This window comes from Bidens hawaiensis, unplaced genomic scaffold (assembly GCF_021521415.1).
Source record: "Bidens hawaiensis isolate Kalapana, Puna unplaced genomic scaffold, B.hawaiensis_p1.1 tig00027866_1, whole genome shotgun sequence".
Lineage (NCBI taxonomy): Eukaryota > Viridiplantae > Streptophyta > Magnoliopsida > Asterales > Asteraceae > Bidens > Bidens hawaiensis.
In genome coordinates, this window is record NW_027494530.1 from 31,279 (window position 1) to 53,087 (window position 21,809).

Below are 21,809 nucleotides of genomic sequence, written 5' to 3' on the forward strand. Positions count from 1 at the left end.
GCTCAAAACATGTTCTTGTTCAAAACATTTATGCTTATTTAGAAATAATCTAGCTCAAAACATGTTCTTATTGGTGTTTAAGTTGTTAAGCTAATTTTTTTGTTGCGTATGCTTATTTTTTATGAGGATTTTTTTGTATGTGACATTAATTGTTGCCCCAGACTATGCTAGATTTGTTGACCACTCTTATCATCAAAAGTCTTGCTAAAGATTTAATATGAGTAATAATAGAAAATACCGAGTGTGGAGTAATATTGAAGATGAAAAACTTGTTGAGGCTTTAGTAAACATGGTCAACAATGGAGTATTCAAGTCTGATAATGGCTTTAAATCCGGATATCTACAACATCTAGAAGCATCCTTGAAAGAATCACTTCCGGAATCGGGCATTTTGGGTAAACCTCACATTGAATCAAGAATAAAAAACAATGAAGAGAGATTGGCAAGTCGTTTATGATATGTTAAATACTAGCGGATTTGGTTATGATAAGGAACTTAATTGTGTGACCACTAGTGCTCCTGGAGTTTGTGAAACCTATCTTGAGGTACATGCTAGATTTTATGTTACTTTTTTAGTATTTGGTTTATCATAATAGGTATTAATGGGTTTATTTTATTCTCATCATGTGAAATAGAGTCATAAACATGCAGCTAAATGGAAAAACAAAAGGCTTCCTTTCTATGAAGAATTGTGTGTTGTGTTTGGAAAAGATCATGCTAATGGTAATAAAGCCAAAAGTGTGGTTGAGATGGAACAAGAAGTGAAAATGGAAGAAGAAGAGGAGGAACATCAAGAAGATGATGATTTTGGTGAACATAGCTATCATGAAGGTACCAATGCAAGTTTTCAAGTTGAAGAAACTTCAAGTGATCGTGGTAAGAAAAGAAAACGCACTAGCCAAGTCGATACTTTATTTAAGAGTTTCAATGATGCGGTTGTTTTATTTGGTGATCGTCTAAAGGAGACTTCGGCCGAGTTGAGTTAAGACATAAAGTTTGAACTTGACATAAAAAAGAAAGCTTTAATGGTCACTACCGAGCTTTCAACAATGACATCTTTGACTCAATTGGAAAGGTTTAGGGCAAATGATAAAATAAAAGATGACCCTAATAGGGTGATGACATTTTGGACTTTGGATGAAGAAGAAAGGGAAGCTTGGGTTAGGTATTTGTTATCGTAGTAAGTTCCGCTAGGAAACTTGTTTGAAGAATTCGGAGTCGTGTTTATATTTTGTAGTCATATGGTTAACTAATTTTGGTCGTATGTTAGGACTAACTCTAGTCAAATGTTGGGACTAATTCTAATCGCATGTTGGAACTATTTTTAGTCCTATGTCGTTTAATCGTGTGTTTGGACATTTATGTTAATATATTATGTTTTTAATTAATTGTCCGGAGAATATGTTTGTTTATATTAATTTTATTAAATTTGTTATGGTTGAATACTTGTAGTTTATTAGGAGGATTACGTAACTTCAAGTAATGCTTCGATGGGAATTTTTTTTTATTAAAATTATATATTTTTAGAATTTTTTTATTAATTAAAATGTATTAAAAGATAATATTAATTAAATTTTAGGTCGAAGGCGTTTTGGGAGGGACAAAGGTTATGGACTTGGAATAGTTTGGGGTTATGTTATGGAGCTAACATTATTTAATGGGCTAGTGTTATGTATTTACTATTTTAGGGTAATTATGTCATTTTACATGTTTTTAAATTCCAATTCCAGTAACAAATGTACCAACCAAACACATGAAGGATTCCCAAGAAAATCATTTCAAATTCCAATTCAAATTCCAATTCCTTGCAAAACATTCTGCGAACCAAACAGCCCCTTAGAGATGGAGGACATACCGACTAAGAATACTCTAACTTAAGCTTTAAATTATTTTTATTTCCTACTCACGAAGGTACAAAGAATAGCTCTACGGAATGAAGACGTATGTATGATGTAAAAAAGAAACGAGTTCTCAAAATCAAGTCTTTATTTTTAGAATGAGATGTAATTTTAAATTTGATTAAAATCTTTACATTTTATTGGATGAGTATATAAAAATGAGTTGTGAATTCTTTTTAGACAGAGAAAATAATAATATTAATTTGTATGTATATAGTTAATCTTTTATGTCAAAACATATTAAGATTTGTTTGAAATATAATTAACATAGGGATATAACCCAACCCTATTTTATTAAAAAAATGTGGGTGTGGAAAACACCATATGTCTGACAAGAACTATTCTTACCTCAAAACCCATATGAGAGTTGCCGTATATTTATTGGTAAGACACTGACGTCGACTTGAAACCTCCCATCTTTTAATGTCTACTCTCTCTCTCTCTTCAAACACTTCCTACTACTAGAAGTTGATGCATCTTTCCTTCTTCCTTCACTTTAAACCACTGTGTGCTAATTTACACCTTCACTACGTGCAAATACTAAAGTAAACTTAGCTATGGGGAATAATGATTTCAAGAAATCAGTGTGGTTTTACTCAAGATTCATGGGGTTTAACCCTTCTGAACGATGGGGGCATTCTGCTTGCTACTCTAATGGTTTCCTCTATATCTTTGGTGTATGTCTCTCTCTCTCTCTCACACACACACACATTAAACATGTATATGTAAATATGGTTCATGCATATATATATCTTCGGTGGTTAATTTATACCCTTTTTTTGTTGGTTTGGTGAAAAAGGGAGTTCTAATTTCTGATATTATCCAAAGTTTTTTTACACACTTTTTAGGTAAGTGTGTCATGTTTATCTATATGGAGCTTGTGATCATATTGTTCAAGTATATTTTGGTATTTGGAAATGTTAATACACTTTGTTTAAATTGCACGTTAGTTTAGGCATTGTGGGTCGATGCGATTTAAAATAGTGGTTGGTGTTTGTCTCCCAAAATGCAAATTTCTTAATTATTATTATTATTATTTTTCTTTTGAAATGCATAGATAACTTTATTAAGAAAAAACTTCGAGTACTAGAAGAAAGAAAGTGCTAAACCAATCTAGGTATAGAAGCTTTGATGTATTCCTTAGCCAAAGAAGTGATTGTGGCTTTACTTCCTCAAAACATTATGTGGATATATGGCCGAGTTTTTGTTGTTGATAGTTAAATACTTAATTCCTCATAATCTTGATTAAGGTTTTTACTACCATATATCACGTACCTAGAATACCCTCACAAGACAAACTTGAAAAGGCTTAAATCTAGTAGGATATAGTCATTATGAGTTTTGATTCAAGATTTGTCCATGGATATGATCATAATTAGTGATTAAAGTGAGTTTGCAAAGAATTCTTTATAAATGTGGAAATAGTGTATTTTTTGTGTCTATACTTTTCATATATACTTACAATTCCCCATTACAGGGATGTTGTGGCGGTTTACATTTTAGTGATGTTGTTGTGCTAAACATGGAAACCATGAGTTGGACCAATCTGGCGACGACCGGGGTTGGCCCCGGTCCAAGAGACAGCCACAGCGCGGTCATAGTAAGTCACAAGATGATCGTTTTTGGTGGAACAAATGGCTTCAAGAAAGTTAATGACATTCACATATTGGATCTCTTGACTCACGAATGGACGCGGCCCAACTGTAAAGGAGTTGTTCCTACGCCTCGAGAGAGTCACACCGCCACCATGGTCAGTCATGACCGGTTGGTAATTTTCGGTGGTAGTGGAGAAGGCGATGCAAATTATTTGAATGATTTGCATATTTTGGACCTCAAAACAATGAAGTGGAGTTCGCCCGAACCAAAGGGTGATGTACCCATGCCTAGGGATAGTCACATTGCGGTCTCCGTTGACAATAAAATCTTTATCTATGGTGGCGACTGTGGGGATCGTTACCGTGGTGATGTTGATGTTTTCAATGTTGACACGTTGACTTGGTCAAGGGTAATATACATTAACTCCAATCATAATTTATTCATTAATGTCGTTATAAGTCATAATGGAAGTTAAAGAAACTTGTGTGAATGTTTAGTTTGTTGTGCACGGACCATCGCCAGGAGTTAGAGCAGGACATGCTGCGGTCACGATTGGTACCAAGGCAAGTCTTATCGCATTAACATGTGTTGATATATCGTAAAAGACTTGTAAATTGATAATTTTGATTCATTTAGTTATCAATGGATCAAGTTGTTTTATTCAATTGAACAAGAATGTCTCTGGTCAACCCAATGAGTCAAAACCAAGAATAACACATTTGACCATAACACGTTTAACCAATTCCCACCTCTAATATATTAAAATTTGAGAGGAACTAACCAAATTGTGATGCAAACTTGCAGATTTTCATGATTGGTGGAGTTGGTGACAAGCAGTACTATAATGATGTTTGGATGCTCAATACAATCACTTGTATATGGACTCAGCTAGAGGTAGGAGGCCAACAGCCACAAGGGCGTTTTTCTCACACGGCTGTCGTTGTGGACTCCGAGATAGCCATTTATGGAGGGTAAGTAAGCATTTTGTTAGTCACTGAAAGAAATGGTATCACCATAATTCATATGATTGCCTAAAACAAGTTTTTGTTACTTTCTTAATTGTATGACAAAATAAATAAGTTTAAATTAATAATTGTACATAAATGAACATTAGGAGTTTGAATAAAGTTTTAAACTTAAGTACGTGGACTCGAAAATTTGTTAACTAATTTCTACCCATTTAAAACTATGTAGAATATTTTCTTTGTATATAAACACGAGTATTCTAGTTTGGGAGCAGTCTTTCTATCCCCTAGGATGGGGGAAAGTTTGATCTCGTGCATATTTGTTTGTTTATTATGTTTTGCTCAAATGTTTTGTATTTGCCCAGATGTGGTGAGGATGAAAGACCTTTGAACGAGCTACTCGTCTTGCAACTTGGATCGGACCATCCAAATGACGGATACAACAAGCTATTTGGAAGTAAATGCACTCACGAAAAACGACACTTTTTACATGGACATCAAACTAACACGAATCAGTTTTCGCCGTTCAATTCAGGTTTGATTCATGTCAAGTTATCAATTGGTCGCCACAGGTTTAAGAAATTATTATCTAGCGGTTGTGTTTTTTACTTTTTAGATTCAATGCACATGAGGCGAAGAAGAAAGTTGAACTCAAAAGCTTGTGATGTAATTGAATCAGAACCTGAAGAACATTCGCTCTCTCTTTCACAACACTCGTCTCCATCTCACTCTGATCAAGAACGAACACACGTCAAGAAACCTTCTAACTCAACCCCTCAAGTTTTACCTTTGTTTAAGAATCACAATCAAATTTTAAGCAGTTGCAAGCAAATCCCTGGTACCCAATCAAATCCTATAATGATCCAAAGTCGAACTCCACACGATCCAAACTTCGTTCAAGAGCAGTCCAATCACAATAAACACCATCAACATGGCCATGCAAATCGAGTCGAGCATAGAAACTTTGAGCCAATGGGCATTCAAAACCTGGTAAAATGATACCCTGAGTTTATACGTGTTTTATTATAGACATTTCAACTATTTAATGTTTTTTTAACTAGTATTGTTTAATCTCAGATTGGCGCAGAAGTTCATGGTAAAGTTGACGGAGCATTTGACTCGGGTTACTTGATGACTGCAACGGTCAATGGCCGAATCTTTAGAGGAGTTTTGTTCCCTCCGGTAAAACTTTAATTCTAAACTGTCTCTTTCCATGTTATTTTTCAATCACTTCAACCTAACCATCATATTAACCAGGGCCCTGAAGTTGTTTCCCGAGGTGGTTTCCGTGGACACAATCACAGATCGCCCACAAACCGCATGGCTCAAAGAAGCCCACATATGAACCAGGCTTTCATCAGGCACTCGCACAATAATAGACCATCACATGCATCAGAAGCAAGCCATCATAGCTCGTTCCAAGATCATCATGTCCATAGATCGATTCCAGCTCTGTCGTTAGGGAGAGAACCACCGAAGGTTCCGAATGAACTGCATGGAGTGGTGTTAACACTAGGTGGCCCGGGCAGTGGGCATGGTTGTTCTTAGAGAGCATGACTTTAACCTCTTTTTGTATATTTATGCATGCATAGGTACATGATTTCGAGTGACATAATTGTTTATTCTTTTTCGTTGTTTGCTGCTAGCTCTCGGAAACAATGTTTTGTAACCTTTAAAATAGAGAGGTCATCTCGAAATCTTCGGTTCCTTGATTTAACCTTTAATTTGGGTCATTTTCGTTCTTTTCTTTTAATATTTGGTTGTGTTTGTAATGTGTTTTATTGCTTATATTAAGTATTAATGGATCATACCAGATTGTAAATTCTTAAGTAGTTTTGTGTGGTTATATTTGGTTCCATTTTGTTACAATGAAACATTACATGCAGTTGTTAGTGTGTCTATTTAATTGGTAAAATTTGGTTTTAATAGTGTGCCTTTGTTTAGTACAAAGCCGTATCATGTTAGTTAAAAAAACCTTTTTGTATAGTGTAAAGATGATATATGGTATGTTAAGTTATTCATGTCTTTCTAAATATATCAAATGGTGTTTCAAAGTTCTATACCAAATTTTTAAAAAAAATTAAAATTACACATGCGTGAATATTTAATAAATTTCTTTATTAAAATGTACTCATTTTATATGAAAATAATCTTTCAAAAAAATGGATTAGCTAGGTTTGAAGGGTTAAATGAGGGTAGGTAACGTGGATGACGTAAGCAATGTGAAATGAGGGTCAAATCAAATGAGACGTCTTTCTTTCATTCAAAAAACCCGTCAGCCAATCACATCTGTCTACAGTTGATGATTTGTATGTACACGCCAACACTCCCCCGTGATGCCCGGGTGCTTTTACTGTTCAATTTTTAATCATTATTTCAGCACACATCAATTTTGTACATAGATACTTCTCTATTTTTATTATTACTGTTTTATTTTTTTTTTCAACTTAAACTTTATTGTTTGTATTTATAAAAATATATTATAATCTCTTTCTCTAATTATTTTAATAATTTTCTCCCTTAAATATGCATTTTTTTAAGCTTTGGTAACGTAACAAATGTATTAAAGACCGATTTCGTATTTACTCGTTACTGTAACGCCCAGGTTTTACTAACTAAATAAACGTCATTTTTAAATATGTTTTTATCATACACTATATGAGCTTTATTTTTGTTTTAATTCCGGTGATGTGTCGATCGAATTCGAATCGACTCGACGTCGCAACGTCAAAGTTTTACCTACCGAATAAATGTCGTTTTAAATGTATATTTTAATCATATGCCTATTTTAAATTATTTTAAGAATTTTCTCCTTTAAATATGCAAATTTTGAAGCTTCAGTATTGTAACGGATGTTATCGAAACCGATTGAATTCGTGTTTGCTTGTTGTTGCAAGAGTTTTATTGATAAAAAAACGTCGTTTTAAATACGATTTTTTGTATCATAAACTATATGAGTTTATTTCTCTTTTAGTTCCGGTACATTAATGATCAAGTTCGCGTCGACTCGTCTTCGCAACGGTTGGGTTAACGTTTTACCCATCGAATAAATGTCATTTTTAATGTGTTTTTCTTAATCATTCGTTATACGTTTTTTTTTTGTTATATTTCTAGTATCGTAACCGAATTCACGCCGACTCGACCGCATAAATATGGTTATAAATATGCTATTATATCTATATCATAAGTTATACGAGTATCATGTGCATTTATTAATATTTGAGTTTAGGGCCAATACCATAACGAACCTATAGTCGATATTAACCGAATTTTTGTCGCATTAATCATAAATTGTACATGTGATGATATTTTTGGGGCACTCATAAATTTATTATTTTAATTTAGTGTCACTGTCGTTATAAACTAAAATGATACTAGCCGATTCATGGAATTGCGCCATCGTTTCAACAGTGTGGGTTTTGCTACCTATCTATATACTAAAAAACCATTGTTGGTGGCAGCGTATATCTCTTATCTGGCCATGTGACGTGGTCATCTTATGCCGCATCATCGATAATTTATTTTATTTTGTTTTTTTATAGTAAACTATACATGCGTCATATTGTTTGAACGTTTACTAACTTATTTTTCGTGTCTAGTCTCTATATCATATATGATTTGTTTTTTTTTGAACGGCCAATTAAGTAACGTCAGGTACCCCGTACGCGGCCCCATTGGCTAAAGGTAGCACGAGCCGGCCACTAGTCCGGACGGACGGAGCCCCTAGCGGTCCACCTGTTGAGGGATTCACCGAATATTAAAAAATGATTTGTTTTTTTAATATCTTAGTTTTAATTTAAGTTTATTTTATTGGGTGCTAGTTTTGTATTTGTTTCTTTAAATATGTTAAATTCGAATGACAAGGAACAGATTTATTCATCTGTAACTATGATATCACTTATGCAAAATAAATTTCAAAAATATTTTTCATACGATGATAGGGATAATGAATTGTTTGAGTTTGGTAGTATATTTAATCAACGAGTGAAAATTACAACGATAGAGTTTTGCGTATGTGAAAAGTTGTAACTTGCTGAAAATTGACAGGTGAAATTAATAAAAGGCGGATGAGGGAAATGGTTGATGAGTTGAAATCTAAGATGTAGCGACAATTAAGAGAGTATGAGGTTTTAGCTCATGATGATTCAAGCATTCCCATTACTATAGAAATTAAGTCGAACATGCTCGGGATGAAGTGATAAACACGAATTATGAAAGAATAAACTTTTGGCCAATCTCTAGTAAGAAAGCTAAATGATGAAAAATATATACTAGAAGACCATTAAGACTTGTAAGACGAGTTTGATATCTTGCTTTAGTGGAAAGTAAATTTAACTAGTATCAAATCATGGCATGAATGACGAAAGGTAGAAGTTGTTACCTAAGTAAATTTATTCAATTTTTAAAATTTAATTTCAACTAACTACTTTTTTTTTCCAGATATATTTTCTATTCGGTTACAACCATAGCTTCCGAGTCTGCCTTCAACACGGGCAGACAAGTGGTTGAGACCTACAGAAGTCCGTTATCTCCCTCCATTATTGAGGCGTTCATTTGTACACATGACTGGATTTGAAATGGGAGAAAAGAAATAAACAAAGATGAATACCGTGATAAATTCGACGAGTTCGCAAAAGGTAAATATTATTACTTTTAGTCATTATACTTTATTTTTTTGTTATAATTCTAATCGTTAATTTTATTTAGATGTTTTTGAGAAGATCGAGTCCATGTGGATCGGATAAAGATTTATGGAATATCTATAGACGAGGAAAGACCGAAAAAATATTTTATTTCAACGTCTAATTTGTTTTTATTTTTATCTTATTTATTTATTTATATATTATATATTTTACGTTTCTATGTGATTCATATATGAACGTAAATGCTACGAACTGATTCAAATTTGGTTAAGCTTTTATGAACGTACATGTTTGGTGTTCTTAAAAGAAAATTTTTTTGTTTAAACCTGTTTCATATTTTAACAGTCCAACAATTTCATAAATGTGAAAATGTTTTAAACAGCCCAACAAAACAATCTGGAATGTGAAGCCATTTAAAGCCCAGCAGTAGCTTTGAGCCCAATTTAGCTTTAAACGGATCTAGCCCATAAACCCATAAACCCGGCCCTTAACCCTTTAATGCGTATTCCGGTTCACGATTCTCTGACTCTCTCATCAACAGTTTCCGGTAAACGGGTCTCATGGGTTTGGTCCGAGTCCGGCTGGACCCAACCCTTTGAACGACCTTAGTTCCTCTAGTTTTTGTATACGCAAATGACTAAATCACTAAAATGATATTTTATCAAGTCTTTTCATTTCCACCGAAACTCGGTCTAAGACCAGATCAATTATGTCTAGAGAATTTTTCAAAAATCACCAACGGCAGTGGACTGGGTACTGATGACGGGTGTATCACCTAGACGAACAACATCAACACTAACCATGAACGAATAAACAACACCCGTAAAGATAAGCAGATCCGTCAAACCGCTTAGCTATTAGATCAACAAAGGCACGATACAGTGTGACCGGACCTCCCAATACGAAGTCAACAGCACATACATTGTGTTCTCGAGTTCACTTAATCCCAAACTTCAACTATAAATACAATTATTATAAAGCAACCACGATTTGAGCCCATTTGGTAGTTGCTTTGGTAGTAAAACAAGAACTTTGTTTAACCCGCCTACCTTATATCATCTTCTTCTTCTAACCCAGCAAGCAAGCAATTTGTATTCCATCAATGGCGACTGCAGCCTTCAAATCCAACTCCAAAAGCAGCAACGACAACAACAACTATGGCGGACGAGACTCCTCCAAAACCAATCCAAATCCCAATTCTCGTACCCAAAAACCCAAATTACGACGGTCTTTAAGCGTCAACGCCATCTCTCGATCACCTCAAATCGACATATCCACTGAATTCTCCAACAGTAGAGACAACCCTCTTTACTGGTCCACTGGCGCTGACAACAATACTGAAATTTCAACGCCAATTGACGTGGGTACGTCGGAATCCAAGAATTCAAATGTGGGTCTAACTCAAACTCAAAGTCAAAGAGGTCGGCCGGTTAAGAGAAATGATGGTCAAACGGAGGTGGGTAGTGGTCGCCGGAGAAGTTTGTCTCGGGTGAATAATAGTAATAATAGTTATAAGAGCGATGGGTCTGGCCGGCGAGGTCGATCGGTTTCTCGGGCTCAGTTAGCTTCTGAGGTTGTGAAAAAGTTCTTACTTTATTAAATTTGACTGCATTATGGTTATTATTTGTTTCATTTACTAAAAAAGAGTAGCTTTTACATCGAAATAGTGTGTTTGTTTTTTGGGATTTTGAATCTTGAAGTTGAAGTTTTAGTGTGTTTGCTTTTAGGATTTTGTTTACAAGACATACATTTAAACACCAGGTGTTATTGCTAATCGTATATTCTGTGAAATAGAGTGAAGCAGAACAAGAATCACGAATACCGGTCACACGTTGGGCGTCTGGGAAGCATTCGGTTTCTGGCTTTAAATCAATCGAGAGCAATGGATCTGGCCGGCGAGGTCGATCAGTTTCCAGGGCCCAAGTAGCTTCTGAGGTTTTGTTTTGAAATCTTTCTTTACTTCATTAATTTCAACTGCATTATGCTTATTATTTGTTTCAGTTCACAAAATATGTAATAAAAAAGAGTCGTGCTTACGTAGAAATAGAAGGCCTCAAGATACGCCGCTAGCCCTTTATAAATAGCAAAATTAAGTCTTTTAAAAATTAACTTGATCCGGTATTGATCTTGAATCTTGAAATTGAAGTTTTAGTGTGTTTATTAAATTTATTGAGATTTTACTTACAACACAGACATTTAAACACCAAGTTATTGTTATTCTGTGAAATAGAGTGAAGCAGAACAAGAATCAAGAATACCGGTCACTCCTTGGGTGTCCGGGAAGCATTCGATTTCTGGCATTAAATCATTTGAGAGGAATTCCCGTCCATCAGTTCGTTCTTCTGTGAGCTTTCATGAGTTAATTGTTTGTTAAAGTTTTCTACTTTGTATACGTATATCTGTTTTCTGGAGCTTACTGTACAAACGTTTGCTTAATTTTGTTATAGTTTGATTCACACTATGAAGATGGCATTTCCACTGGTTCTTTATCAGAAGCTGAAGAGAAAACAATTAAAGCTGTTTATGAGCAGATGAAGGTTAGATTTTGTATTATTATCTGTGGTCAAATAGATGAAGGATTTAAAAATTGAAAATTGCTCAATTGGGTTAAAACTTGAAATTTAAACTCTCTCTATTAGTAAAGGTCAGATTATATTTTATTAACATAGGTTTATAAGGTCAGAATTATAGTTTAAACTTGCCAAAACGGTTCGGTTTCGAGGTTTGACGGTTTGGGTTGTTTTTATTCGCACCGAAGCATACCATTAGATTTATGAATGTTCAGTAAAATGATAAGCTAATAGGTTTATAAAGAGATCAAGCCTTTAACCTTTTGAGCATTAAAGCGTTCATGAAATAAAGAAGTGATTTTGTTTAATAGCATTCTATCGGTTAAATAAATAATATATACGTATTATTATTATTAATAGCCCTGCTTGCGGTGCGCACATATGATGTATATATGTGTGAACCCTCGGGTGGGCAAAAGTGAAATTGCACTAATTTTGACGTTATTTTACTAATCTCGTGAAAATAACGTTAAAAGTGACGGACGGTTAATCAGGCATCATGTAGTGGCGTTGATAGCCGAAAGACAAGGGTACATGCACCGATCAGCCGGTGTCCCGATGATTGAGTGCTATATGCCTTATGTCCAAGGCTTGATGCAAAACTACTATCGAGCCGGGGGTCTCACCGGAAGCAGCCTCTCTATCCTTATGGGGTAGAGGTAAGGCTGTCTACATCTTACCCTCCTCAGACCCTACTATAGCTTTGCTATTGGTGGGATATACCGAGTACGATGATGATGATGATGATGATGTATTATTATTATTATTATTATTATTATTAAACTTTCATATGCATATTATAATTTTTTATTTGTATGCATGACACAATAATTTGTTTTTATTATAATTGCATATATTAAAATAATTATTTCTTTTATTATTTTTTAACATGTTGGCCGTTTTGGTTTTGGCAGCCAGTTTTAAACCGTAAATCGGGCCTTGAAACCCTGTTTTTCGAATCATAAACAGTAAACCGAACCAGTTCACTCCTAAACTGGCCAATTTAGCTCGATTTTGAGTTTCAAATTTATAAAAACCTATTAACTCACTCTATTAGTAAAGGCCAGATTATTTTAATAAAATAGTTTTGTAATGGTCTCTTTAGCAAAAGAATTATTTGTAAAACTTTAAAAAAGGAAGAAATTGTTTCATCTCTTTTGTTGTGTAGGCTTGTATTCAAACAAACGTTCAGTGAACCGTTCAGCAGAAATTGTTTTGTTCATTAACTTAAACAAATGAACATGAACACACGTCTAAGTGTCTTGTTTGTTCATTTATGCTAGTTCTTTTACGTTCGTTAGTTTACACCTGCATAAGTTTGTTCGTTTATGAGATTTTTTAAATCGTTTGTTTGGTTCACTTACAAGCATATTGTTGCATGACATTTTCGGTTCATTGTTTTGCAGTCATTTGAAGTTGGCAATTTGAAAAAAGAGGCAGCCAACAATGAAATATATGAAACTGTGAGATCTGAAGTGAGACGTGCTATTGCTGATATGCTAGATGACCTTCATGATGTAATTAGTTAACAAAACATTGTTTTTTTTTTGTTTGTAAAGTTATCTAATATCTGTTAAATACTGTTTTATTTTTGTAGGCCATTAGGAGAAACGGCAGTGGTGGTCTTGTGAGTACAGATATATCTCCTAAACCCGGGGCTGTTGAGTTAGTGCTGGACATAAGAAGGGAATATGCCAAAGAACTTGAAGCGGTAATTTCTGTTTACTTTTACTTCAATTTTATTAGGCTGCTTATGATATAAACAAAGCTTAGTGACTTACTGAACTGATGCTAACTAAATGGCATAGTTCCAACTTGTCTGTGTGAAAACGGTCACGGTGGTTATATTTTATTAATAACTGATATTAACTCCTTGCAGATAACTGATCTTAAATATGAGGCTTATAGCGCACTGGCATTGTGTTGTATAAGTGTTTAGCAAAAAACTATACTTTACAGCGGTTTTTTCCACTTTTTAAATATTTTTTATACACAGTTAACATGTTAGAAATGATCACGAGAACTCTGCTATTGTGTTGTATAAGTGTTTAGCGAAAAACTATACTTTACAGGATCAAAGGAGGGATAGGTAATGACTATGAACAACTCTAGATATAGATCACCACTTAGGATGAAACATGGTCGACTTGCGTAACTCACAGTTTTGAGACAAACTGTTAGGGATACTGAGTATCACGGTTTATTCAAAAGAGGTTCCTAGCGACTCAAGTAACCTGACTGCTGTTAATTGAATTAAACAGCAATCACAGCCGCTGTAATCGCGTGCTGATGTTGATAAGCTGTAATGTTCAGCTACCTGCTGATTATACGTAGCTGATTCCGATCGGCTCCCAATTTGGCGGTGAAACAAAACCAGAACAGTGTTAAGCAGCAGCAGCAGCGGCTGGACAGGATCGGGACAACAGTTAACTGCTTCTGTTGACCTGCTGATTTCTGGTTCAAACTTCTGCTTGAATGGACACTCTGGTGTACATGCATGGATTACGGGGCTGGTTCATTGCATGCATGGACAAGGATGACGAATGCAGGTCGGATTGTGACACTAGCTGAGTTCATAGCAGCTGCAACCACCGCTCCGGTGGTGGGTTGCTTATGACAGGGCTATCATATTGAAATAAGATTTTTTTTTTTCTAAATAAAACGACATAGGAGGTTATATGGATTATAAGTTACATTTTCTCCAACTTTAACCCGCTTGACTTGTTTAACCAATTTATCTGATCAGTTCCTTTTTAGCTAGTTTGCTATATTTTACCCATTAAATATGAAACATAGGCCAAATGGACACTTATAATAAGTATATTGGTTGGAATTGGCACCTTTAGTATTTTCTGTTGAAATAAACTATTTATATTTACTTCGCATGTGTAGTCCCAAGAACGTGCTAGAAAACTGCGATCCGATTTGGCTATAGAGGAACGTCACAGACAGGGATTAAGCAAAATTCTTAAGGAGACGCTTCCAGAACCCAAGACTTCTAGTTCTCACCGGTCTCGTTTAGGACGAAAAGTATGTTTTTTTTTATTATTATTAGTTTCATGTTGGTACAAATTTTAGTGTATTAAGTGTTTGTGGTTTGTTTTTTTGAGCGACAGAGTAGCAGTGAAAGGAAAAAGATGTCAAAACGTTTGACAGATGAAGCGTTGTCTTATTTTGATGAATGTGTTTCAATATCTACTTTTGATAGTTCTGATTTCTCAGCAGCAGAAGACCCGCCTGTCAACTCGGTCAACACGGATCGCATTGACCAACAGGTATTTTCTTCTTGGATGTGCAATGCAATTATTCATTTTTTTTAATGCTGTGCTTCTTACATATGTATGCGCCACTAATATACATAAACAAAAAAGTAACCTAATTATTCTTTTTATTTTAAAAAAAGTACAGAGTTAAAAGTGATTAAAAAATTACATTTATATCAGTTTCTTTTAGTTTTAAAATTGGAAAAACGAACGATTTATTGGTTTCTTATAAAGGGTTTCACCCCAAGCTCCTTTAGAGCAAGGCTTTTCCGGCTGTACTGACTTAGCTGAATAATCCGCTCTAGCAACTCTTGGTCAAGCTGTTTTCATCTACTGTCCCTGAAGAGGCTGATGCCGCCAATCGGCTTTTCCTGAATGTTTACATTTTTTGGTTCACGAGTGATCAATAGTAGAGTAGTTGGCGAACGGTGTTTTAGTTTGAATGACTTCTGGGCACAGATTCATCTTAGGCGGTAAGCGAAGGAACTGTAGGGCTTAGGGCAGCGAGTGAGCCTCGGATTTTTCTTCAATAGCTCTAGGGGTTCGCATTATTTTCTTTGAGCAGAGATGAGAGAACCGCATAAGTACTCCCCCCCCTTTCCTCTCTCTCTCTCTCTATATATATATATATATGTATGTGTGTGTGTGTGTAGGGGCTGGATCATGTACAAATAAGAACTAATATGTTAAGTGAGGCAACTATCACGAGGTGGCATTTTTGTGTACAGCGTAGTTACGGTACCACACAATTTTACAAGTATCGTAATAGCAAATTGTAAAAACTGGAGCGTAATTTACACTGGTATTTGTGTTGTAGGCTTGTAGCATAGTGTAATTACGAAAATGCCATCACGTCTTTTCCTCTCTTCGCTTAGTGCAGTTTGCACGAAAAAAATTGTTTGTAAACTATCCAAACACTATAAACACACACGCATGAGTGTGTTATCATTCTATTTGATACCAAATCGTATTTACAGATCATTAACGGGGACCCGGTATCCAGTTCAGTGGTTGATAGTAGTTGTAACAAACTCATGACGGATAGAGTTGTTGAAACAACTGATAGTTCCGAAGACAGACAATTTGTCTTCTCATTTGGTCACAAACAAACAGAGAGCGTAAAGCTGCAACACGGCATTGATAGTTACATTAAAACATTTGAGAAAGATAAGAACATGGATGGAATCACACCAAGAAATAGCAATTACAACACGGATGCGTATGGATTACTTGATGTCAATGAGAACTTATTGTTTGATAAGGTGTTGTTTAGAAACCGACACGAGTTTGGGAGCTTGCATATCTGTGGTGCGGTTGTGGTTCCATTTTTGCCCTTTTCTCATCTTTTATGAAGATTGTAGATATTGTTTGTTTTAGTTATGCTTATGCCGAAGGGCAAAGCCAAAACGTCTAGGATGAGTATAAAAAAATCCCTGGCATGAATTAAAGTCTCTAAATGCTAAATTTGGTGTAATTTATATAAGGTTATAAGCACATAGTTTCTTGTTTAGGAGATCATACCTCAAGATTGGAGCTTTAATGGGAGTAACTGAGACCAAAATGATGTGTTTAAAATCCACCATAATGTTCAAGAACAATTAAATAACAAAATCACAATATTTATGTCATGAGCTAGTCTTTCAAAGTGAGTTTGTCAAAGAGATTTTGCTACTAGATCGTGTTTGATTCTTGGATACTTAAAAGTTAAATTTTGTTTTCAAAATACCTATCGTCAAGAGGAGAAGAGCAATGGGGAAATGTGTGTATTGGAATTTTTATAAAAAAAGAAAAGAAAAAAAAGGTTGGTTTAAGTTTATAAAATTTGGCCGCCATTATGACTTGTTTTTGTATAATGAGGTACAAATCTTATAAAAACGATATAAATACTCCAATTAAAGAGAATAAAATGCTCTTTTTTTATAATGATTTTTAAAGGAAATTATCATACGGAAAAGTTATGAGGGGGACAAGATTGTAACTATTTTGGAGAAATATGAAAAAAACGTAAGATTTAATGCTTGAATATAAGTATTTGAGCAGTCATGTATTATATATAGTGTAGATATATTTGAGCATTCGAAGTTCATTTCTCATCCACATATCTATAAATACACTAAAAGTCACTACATTTTTCTTATCATTTTCAATTAAATAATTTTATTATACCTTTATCATTACATCTTCTTTCTTCCACTCACAACAACTTTTAACAAATATTTAAAAATGAATGGGAATGAAAAATGTTACTCCATATATGCCGATGAACAATAACATTTTCTTCATTTCTCACTCACAACCACTTACAATCATGATCTAATCAATATAGTACATACTTGGTCAAGAATGAATTGCAGTTTGCACCCTCATGGTAAACGGGTTTTCGCTATGATTGCAATCCTAATAGTAATTTTTTTGCATCCGACACCCTAATAATAATAATTTAGGTGAGCCATATTTCAAATGCTCTTACACTTTTATCTTTTCACCTTTGACTATATAAATCTTTTAATATCTTTTCTGAACCAACTTCATCCAAAGTAACTTTTTCATACGTCAATATATATATATATATATATATATATATAGGGTAAGGATCCTAAGAGAACCCTTTGTAAATTAAAAACTTTGAGAATCATTTTGGACTACTAAAAACACATTTAAAAAAATATTTAAAAAATCATAAAACAAAAAATAATAAAAATTTTAAAAAAGTAAAAAAACCAAAATTCTTATATTTCATTCCTGTTTCATTAAAAAAAACAAAAAAAAAACGTCGTATTATACACATATGTATAATTTTATATAATCTTTAGTTACGTAATATACACATATGTACAATATCATTTATCTTAAATTATACACATGTGTAAAAAAAACATGTAAATGTACATATATGTATATATTATACATATGTGTATATAATTTAGCTAAACCGAGTTTTTTTATGAAACCGGGATGATAAAATAAGAATTTTGATTTTTTACTTTTTTGATTTTTCTGTTTTTTTTTTATTTTATGATTTTTTATTTATTTTTAGGTTTTTTGTGGTCCAAAATGGTTCTCATAGTTCTCAATTTTAAAAAAGTTTTCTTATGATCCTGATCCCATATATATATATATATATAATCTATACTATAAAAGTGAACTTTTTATTTACTTTAGTTTGAGTATCATATTCCTGTAACTTTTATTATTAAAAAATACATGTTACGTGATTAGCGTATATGTTACAGCCGCATTGTGCGGGCAACCATTTAGTAATATTGTAACATCCCGCCTCTCGTATCAACAATATTGTCCGCTTTGCTCCTGATGGATGGCCAATCTAGGATCTCACGGATTTGTTTTTGGTTGCCTGGATAGAGACTTCCCAGGTGATCACACATCCTGATACTATTTCCACATGAGCGCGCTTAACCGTAGAGTTTTCATGTGCTCCCCAGCCAACTAAGCCAAAATGCGTTGGTGATTTAAAAGGAGGGGTCATTACTTATGAACCAGTAATCTCTCATGTCCCCGGCCGATGTAGGATTTGGTCTAGGGTGTACAATTGTTCGATGTTAATCTTCTCTGAAATTTCGGTATCATTACATATATAGTATAGACTAATTCAAGAGTTCATCTTTAATGCAACGTACGATTTAGCAACCAACCATATACATAATTAATAATATCAATCAATAATACAGTCTTTCACATAATATCAGAGTCAATACAACGTTTTAGCAACCAACCATGTGACAAGACCTCTCAACCAACTGACTGGGACGTGTAGTGTAAAACTGTAAATTATCAATAATACAATCTTTCACAGCTTCACATTATGTTGGTCTTAAACTTGAGTATCAAATAATCAACATTAATAAGTTATTTACGTATGCATAATTGTAATTCATTTGACTTTTAGTAACTTAACAATTACTACAGGGATGTTCTTGTAATTGGCCTATTATAAAACGTAGAGACTTGTGAGTTGTGACAACTAGCTAGGATGTGGTGTGTTCATTTGGACAAGTAAATTGAGATATGAGTACAGAACTCCCCAAATTCCTTGAAAACCTTTTCCCAATACCTCTTCATCACAGGAAACCTAAATCTTCCGACAATCCATGGGTGTTTTGGAGCCAAAATAATTTGTCTTCAGGTGAGTCAGCTCACATCTATGGCCGGGTTTTGACTTTAGTTTAACTTATATATATTCCATCATGCATATTAACTAACCACTATATATAATTTCACAGCTGATCGTGGTACTCCTATAAATACGATTCACGAGAAAATCATATCTGCATTTTATAAGACCTTAAATTGTCATACGTTCATAGGTCAGTTTTGGGCACCTGTAACGACAGGCGGAAGACGAGTGCTTTCAACTTCAGGTCAACCATTTGCAGTCAGTTATCCTTCCAAGGACTTTGCCATGTATAGGCTATATTCTTCAAGTTATAAATACGATATAGATCATGTGAATAAGCTTGGCACTCCACAAGACCACATGATCATGAGCGGTGGACACTCCACTGCATTCCTTAATTGTTTGCCATATATGAATCAAGTCCAATGGATTCCAATAGACGAATCCGCTATATTGAATTTCTCTATTATGCTTCCTATATGTTTCCCTTCTCAAAGTCAAAGTTATTGCATTGGTGTTCTAGAGTTTACTTTGGGCCGTTGGCCTTATTATTTGGAGTATTTCCTGTTGAATATGATTGACACATTAAAGGTATGTATTTGTAGAATTTTGTTTATTTTTTCTGTAATTTTTTATAACAAAAGAACATATCAAAGGAGTTGTCTTTTCCATAACTAATTAGTAGGATGCTGTACGTATGTGGTAAGTACCTATTACACGATTATACGTCATATCTCCAAAAGTACACTTGTGTTCCTAAGTAAGGGCGTTAATTTTTTATGTTAAGTCCATGTAAAAAGACTAAAATACATTTCTATTTGAAAAATTAAAATAATTTAGAACTAAAATAATTATTAAACAACTCAAATGAGTTGATGTGGTGTTATTTTCTCATTTTGAATAACCTTGTTGCAGTTTGGTGTTTAATGTTGTAATCGAGTGTAAACTTGGTGCATTTTTGACGACTAGTGATTTAGTAGTCTCATTATTAATAAAATTTGACATGTTGCATAAGGCCATTAAAAATCTCTTTTCTTGTGTTCTTGAGTACACGCTAGGATATTACTTCAGTATTTTAAGTTGTTTCGTATTTCTCTTTGCAGAAAGTTGGTCTGGATCTGTTTCGTGGAGAAAAACTTATACCATACAAGGTAAGACACGCAAAGTAACTTAAAATTGTGTTTTATAGTTGTTTGAAATTCTTGTTCACTTATTTTTCATAATGTTAGAAATTTGATGCTTGTAAACAGACTCTAAGTTATCTCACACCTACAAAGGACAAGATTGAAGAAGCGTTAAAAATCGTTTGTGGATCACATAACGTAGCTGTAGCACAAGTTTGGGTCACTAATGAGAATAAAAATTATATGCCCTTTTCGTCTTCTTTGGAGGACACTCGAACGAAGGGCTCAGTTCTCAAATTGACTGGTTGTCTTGGTCCGGTGACAAAGTTGGATATTGTTGATTTTCAAAAGTACTATAGTTTGTGTGATGTAATTCCTCATGGATTCGGGGAGGAAGTTGCTGTGAAGACACTCCAAGATTATGAATCACGCTATATATCAAAGCTTTATTCTAATATGGTAGTTGATTGGGATCGCCAATGTTCTGATGTTAGTGCTTTAGCAATATGCTTGAGGAGTATCGAAACTGGTCACTTTGATTATGCATTTGAATTCATATGGATCAAACTTTCAAACTATGTTATCTTTTTGGAGGCTCTACTCTTATCCTTAAAAAGGTGTTTACCAGGTTTCAAGTTTGCTTCTGGTGCGGAACTAGGTGATGAGTTCGATGTTATTGATGTTCAGACATATGCAATGGATGAACTCGATGAAACTGGTGAAAGTAAAAGAAGATTTTCCAAGGTAAAAAATCACCGCCAATGCCGAAATCATTGGTTGTGGACAACATAACACCTTCTGAGGCGGCGTGCTGCAAGACAACTCAAAAAGTATTGCCTCGAGAAGTCATCGAGAAACAATTTGAAAAAACCATGAAAGAAACTGCAATAAACCTTCATGGTAATTTATTATAACTTTCTATTTTAAAAATACAATTTGTTAGCAATTTTAATGCCAAATGTTTCTCTTACTACATTTTCATATATGAGATATTTAACAAAACTTTTTTCTTGATATTGTGCTACAGTTTCTAGATTTACATTGAAACGCAAATTGAGGAAACATGGCATCCCGGAGTGGCCAGGACCAAATTTTGTAAGAAAAAAAAAAAACGATTTGTCCATTGTCCAAATTGACACAAATGAAGAAGATAATAGAGTATTTCAGGAACAATCAACCATAAATATAAACCAAAATACCCTGACTATAAAAGCAGAGTACGCCGATGATATGATCAAATTTAGTCTCCCTATCTTGCAAGCAACCTTTGCCATCGTTGAGAAAGAATCGGTATCAAGTTCAAGTTGAGTCTTGGTACTTATAAGCTCAAGTATCGTGATGAAGTTGGAGATTGGATATTATTAACATCTGATGAAGAAATGAGTTATTGTATCAGTGGTTCAAGAAAATTAGATCCAAACGAAGTTCGATTGTGTGTGCTACCATCAACACTAACAATATTTGGTCCTAGTTGTTCCTATGGAGTCAGTTCTACTTAATGAACGTGTCTACTATCTTTATTAGTTGTAATGGTTTTCTCTTTATATCTATCTAAACGCTGGAATTTGCATGTTTCATATTCAGCAACTTTCATGATTTGGTCTCTCAATTGCTA

At 34.2% G+C, this 21,809-nt stretch overlaps 3 protein-coding genes and 1 pseudogene across 3 annotated transcripts; all 4 read left to right on the forward strand.

Annotated features, from left to right (window-relative positions):
- The first annotated feature begins 289 nt into the window (after window positions 1–289).
- Window positions 290–1,181, forward strand: LOC143576062 (uncharacterized; annotated as a pseudogene).
- A 985-nt stretch (window positions 1,182–2,166) lies between these two features.
- On the forward strand, window positions 2,167–6,248 carry LOC143576070 (uncharacterized). The gene is made up of 7 exons (XM_077060263.1): window positions 2,167–2,575; window positions 3,376–3,903; window positions 3,992–4,057; window positions 4,299–4,465; window positions 4,825–5,449; window positions 5,537–5,641; window positions 5,717–6,248. The coding sequence occupies exons 1-7, from the start codon at window positions 2,456–2,458 to the stop codon at window positions 6,005–6,007; spliced, it is 1,902 nt and encodes a 633-aa protein (XP_076916378.1). The 5' UTR covers window positions 2,167–2,455; the 3' UTR covers window positions 6,008–6,248.
- A 3,827-nt stretch (window positions 6,249–10,075) lies between these two features.
- Window positions 10,076–16,405, forward strand: LOC143576055 (uncharacterized). The gene is made up of 9 exons (XM_077060248.1): window positions 10,076–10,675; window positions 10,897–11,037; window positions 11,333–11,446; window positions 11,550–11,639; window positions 13,079–13,189; window positions 13,270–13,383; window positions 14,565–14,702; window positions 14,789–14,947; window positions 15,913–16,405. Exons 1-9 carry the CDS (start codon window positions 10,205–10,207, stop codon window positions 16,285–16,287), a joined length of 1,713 nt encoding a protein of 570 aa, XP_076916363.1. The 5' UTR covers window positions 10,076–10,204; the 3' UTR covers window positions 16,288–16,405.
- A 2,528-nt stretch (window positions 16,406–18,933) lies between these two features.
- Window positions 18,934–21,341, forward strand: LOC143576071 (protein NLP3-like). Its single transcript, XM_077060264.1, has 5 exons — window positions 18,934–19,079; window positions 19,177–19,661; window positions 20,174–20,221; window positions 20,321–21,094; window positions 21,222–21,341. Exons 1-4 carry the CDS (start codon window positions 18,962–18,964, stop codon window positions 20,984–20,986), a joined length of 1,317 nt encoding a protein of 438 aa, XP_076916379.1. The 5' UTR covers window positions 18,934–18,961; the 3' UTR covers window positions 20,987–21,094; window positions 21,222–21,341.
- Window positions 21,342–21,809: the final 468 nt, after the last annotated feature.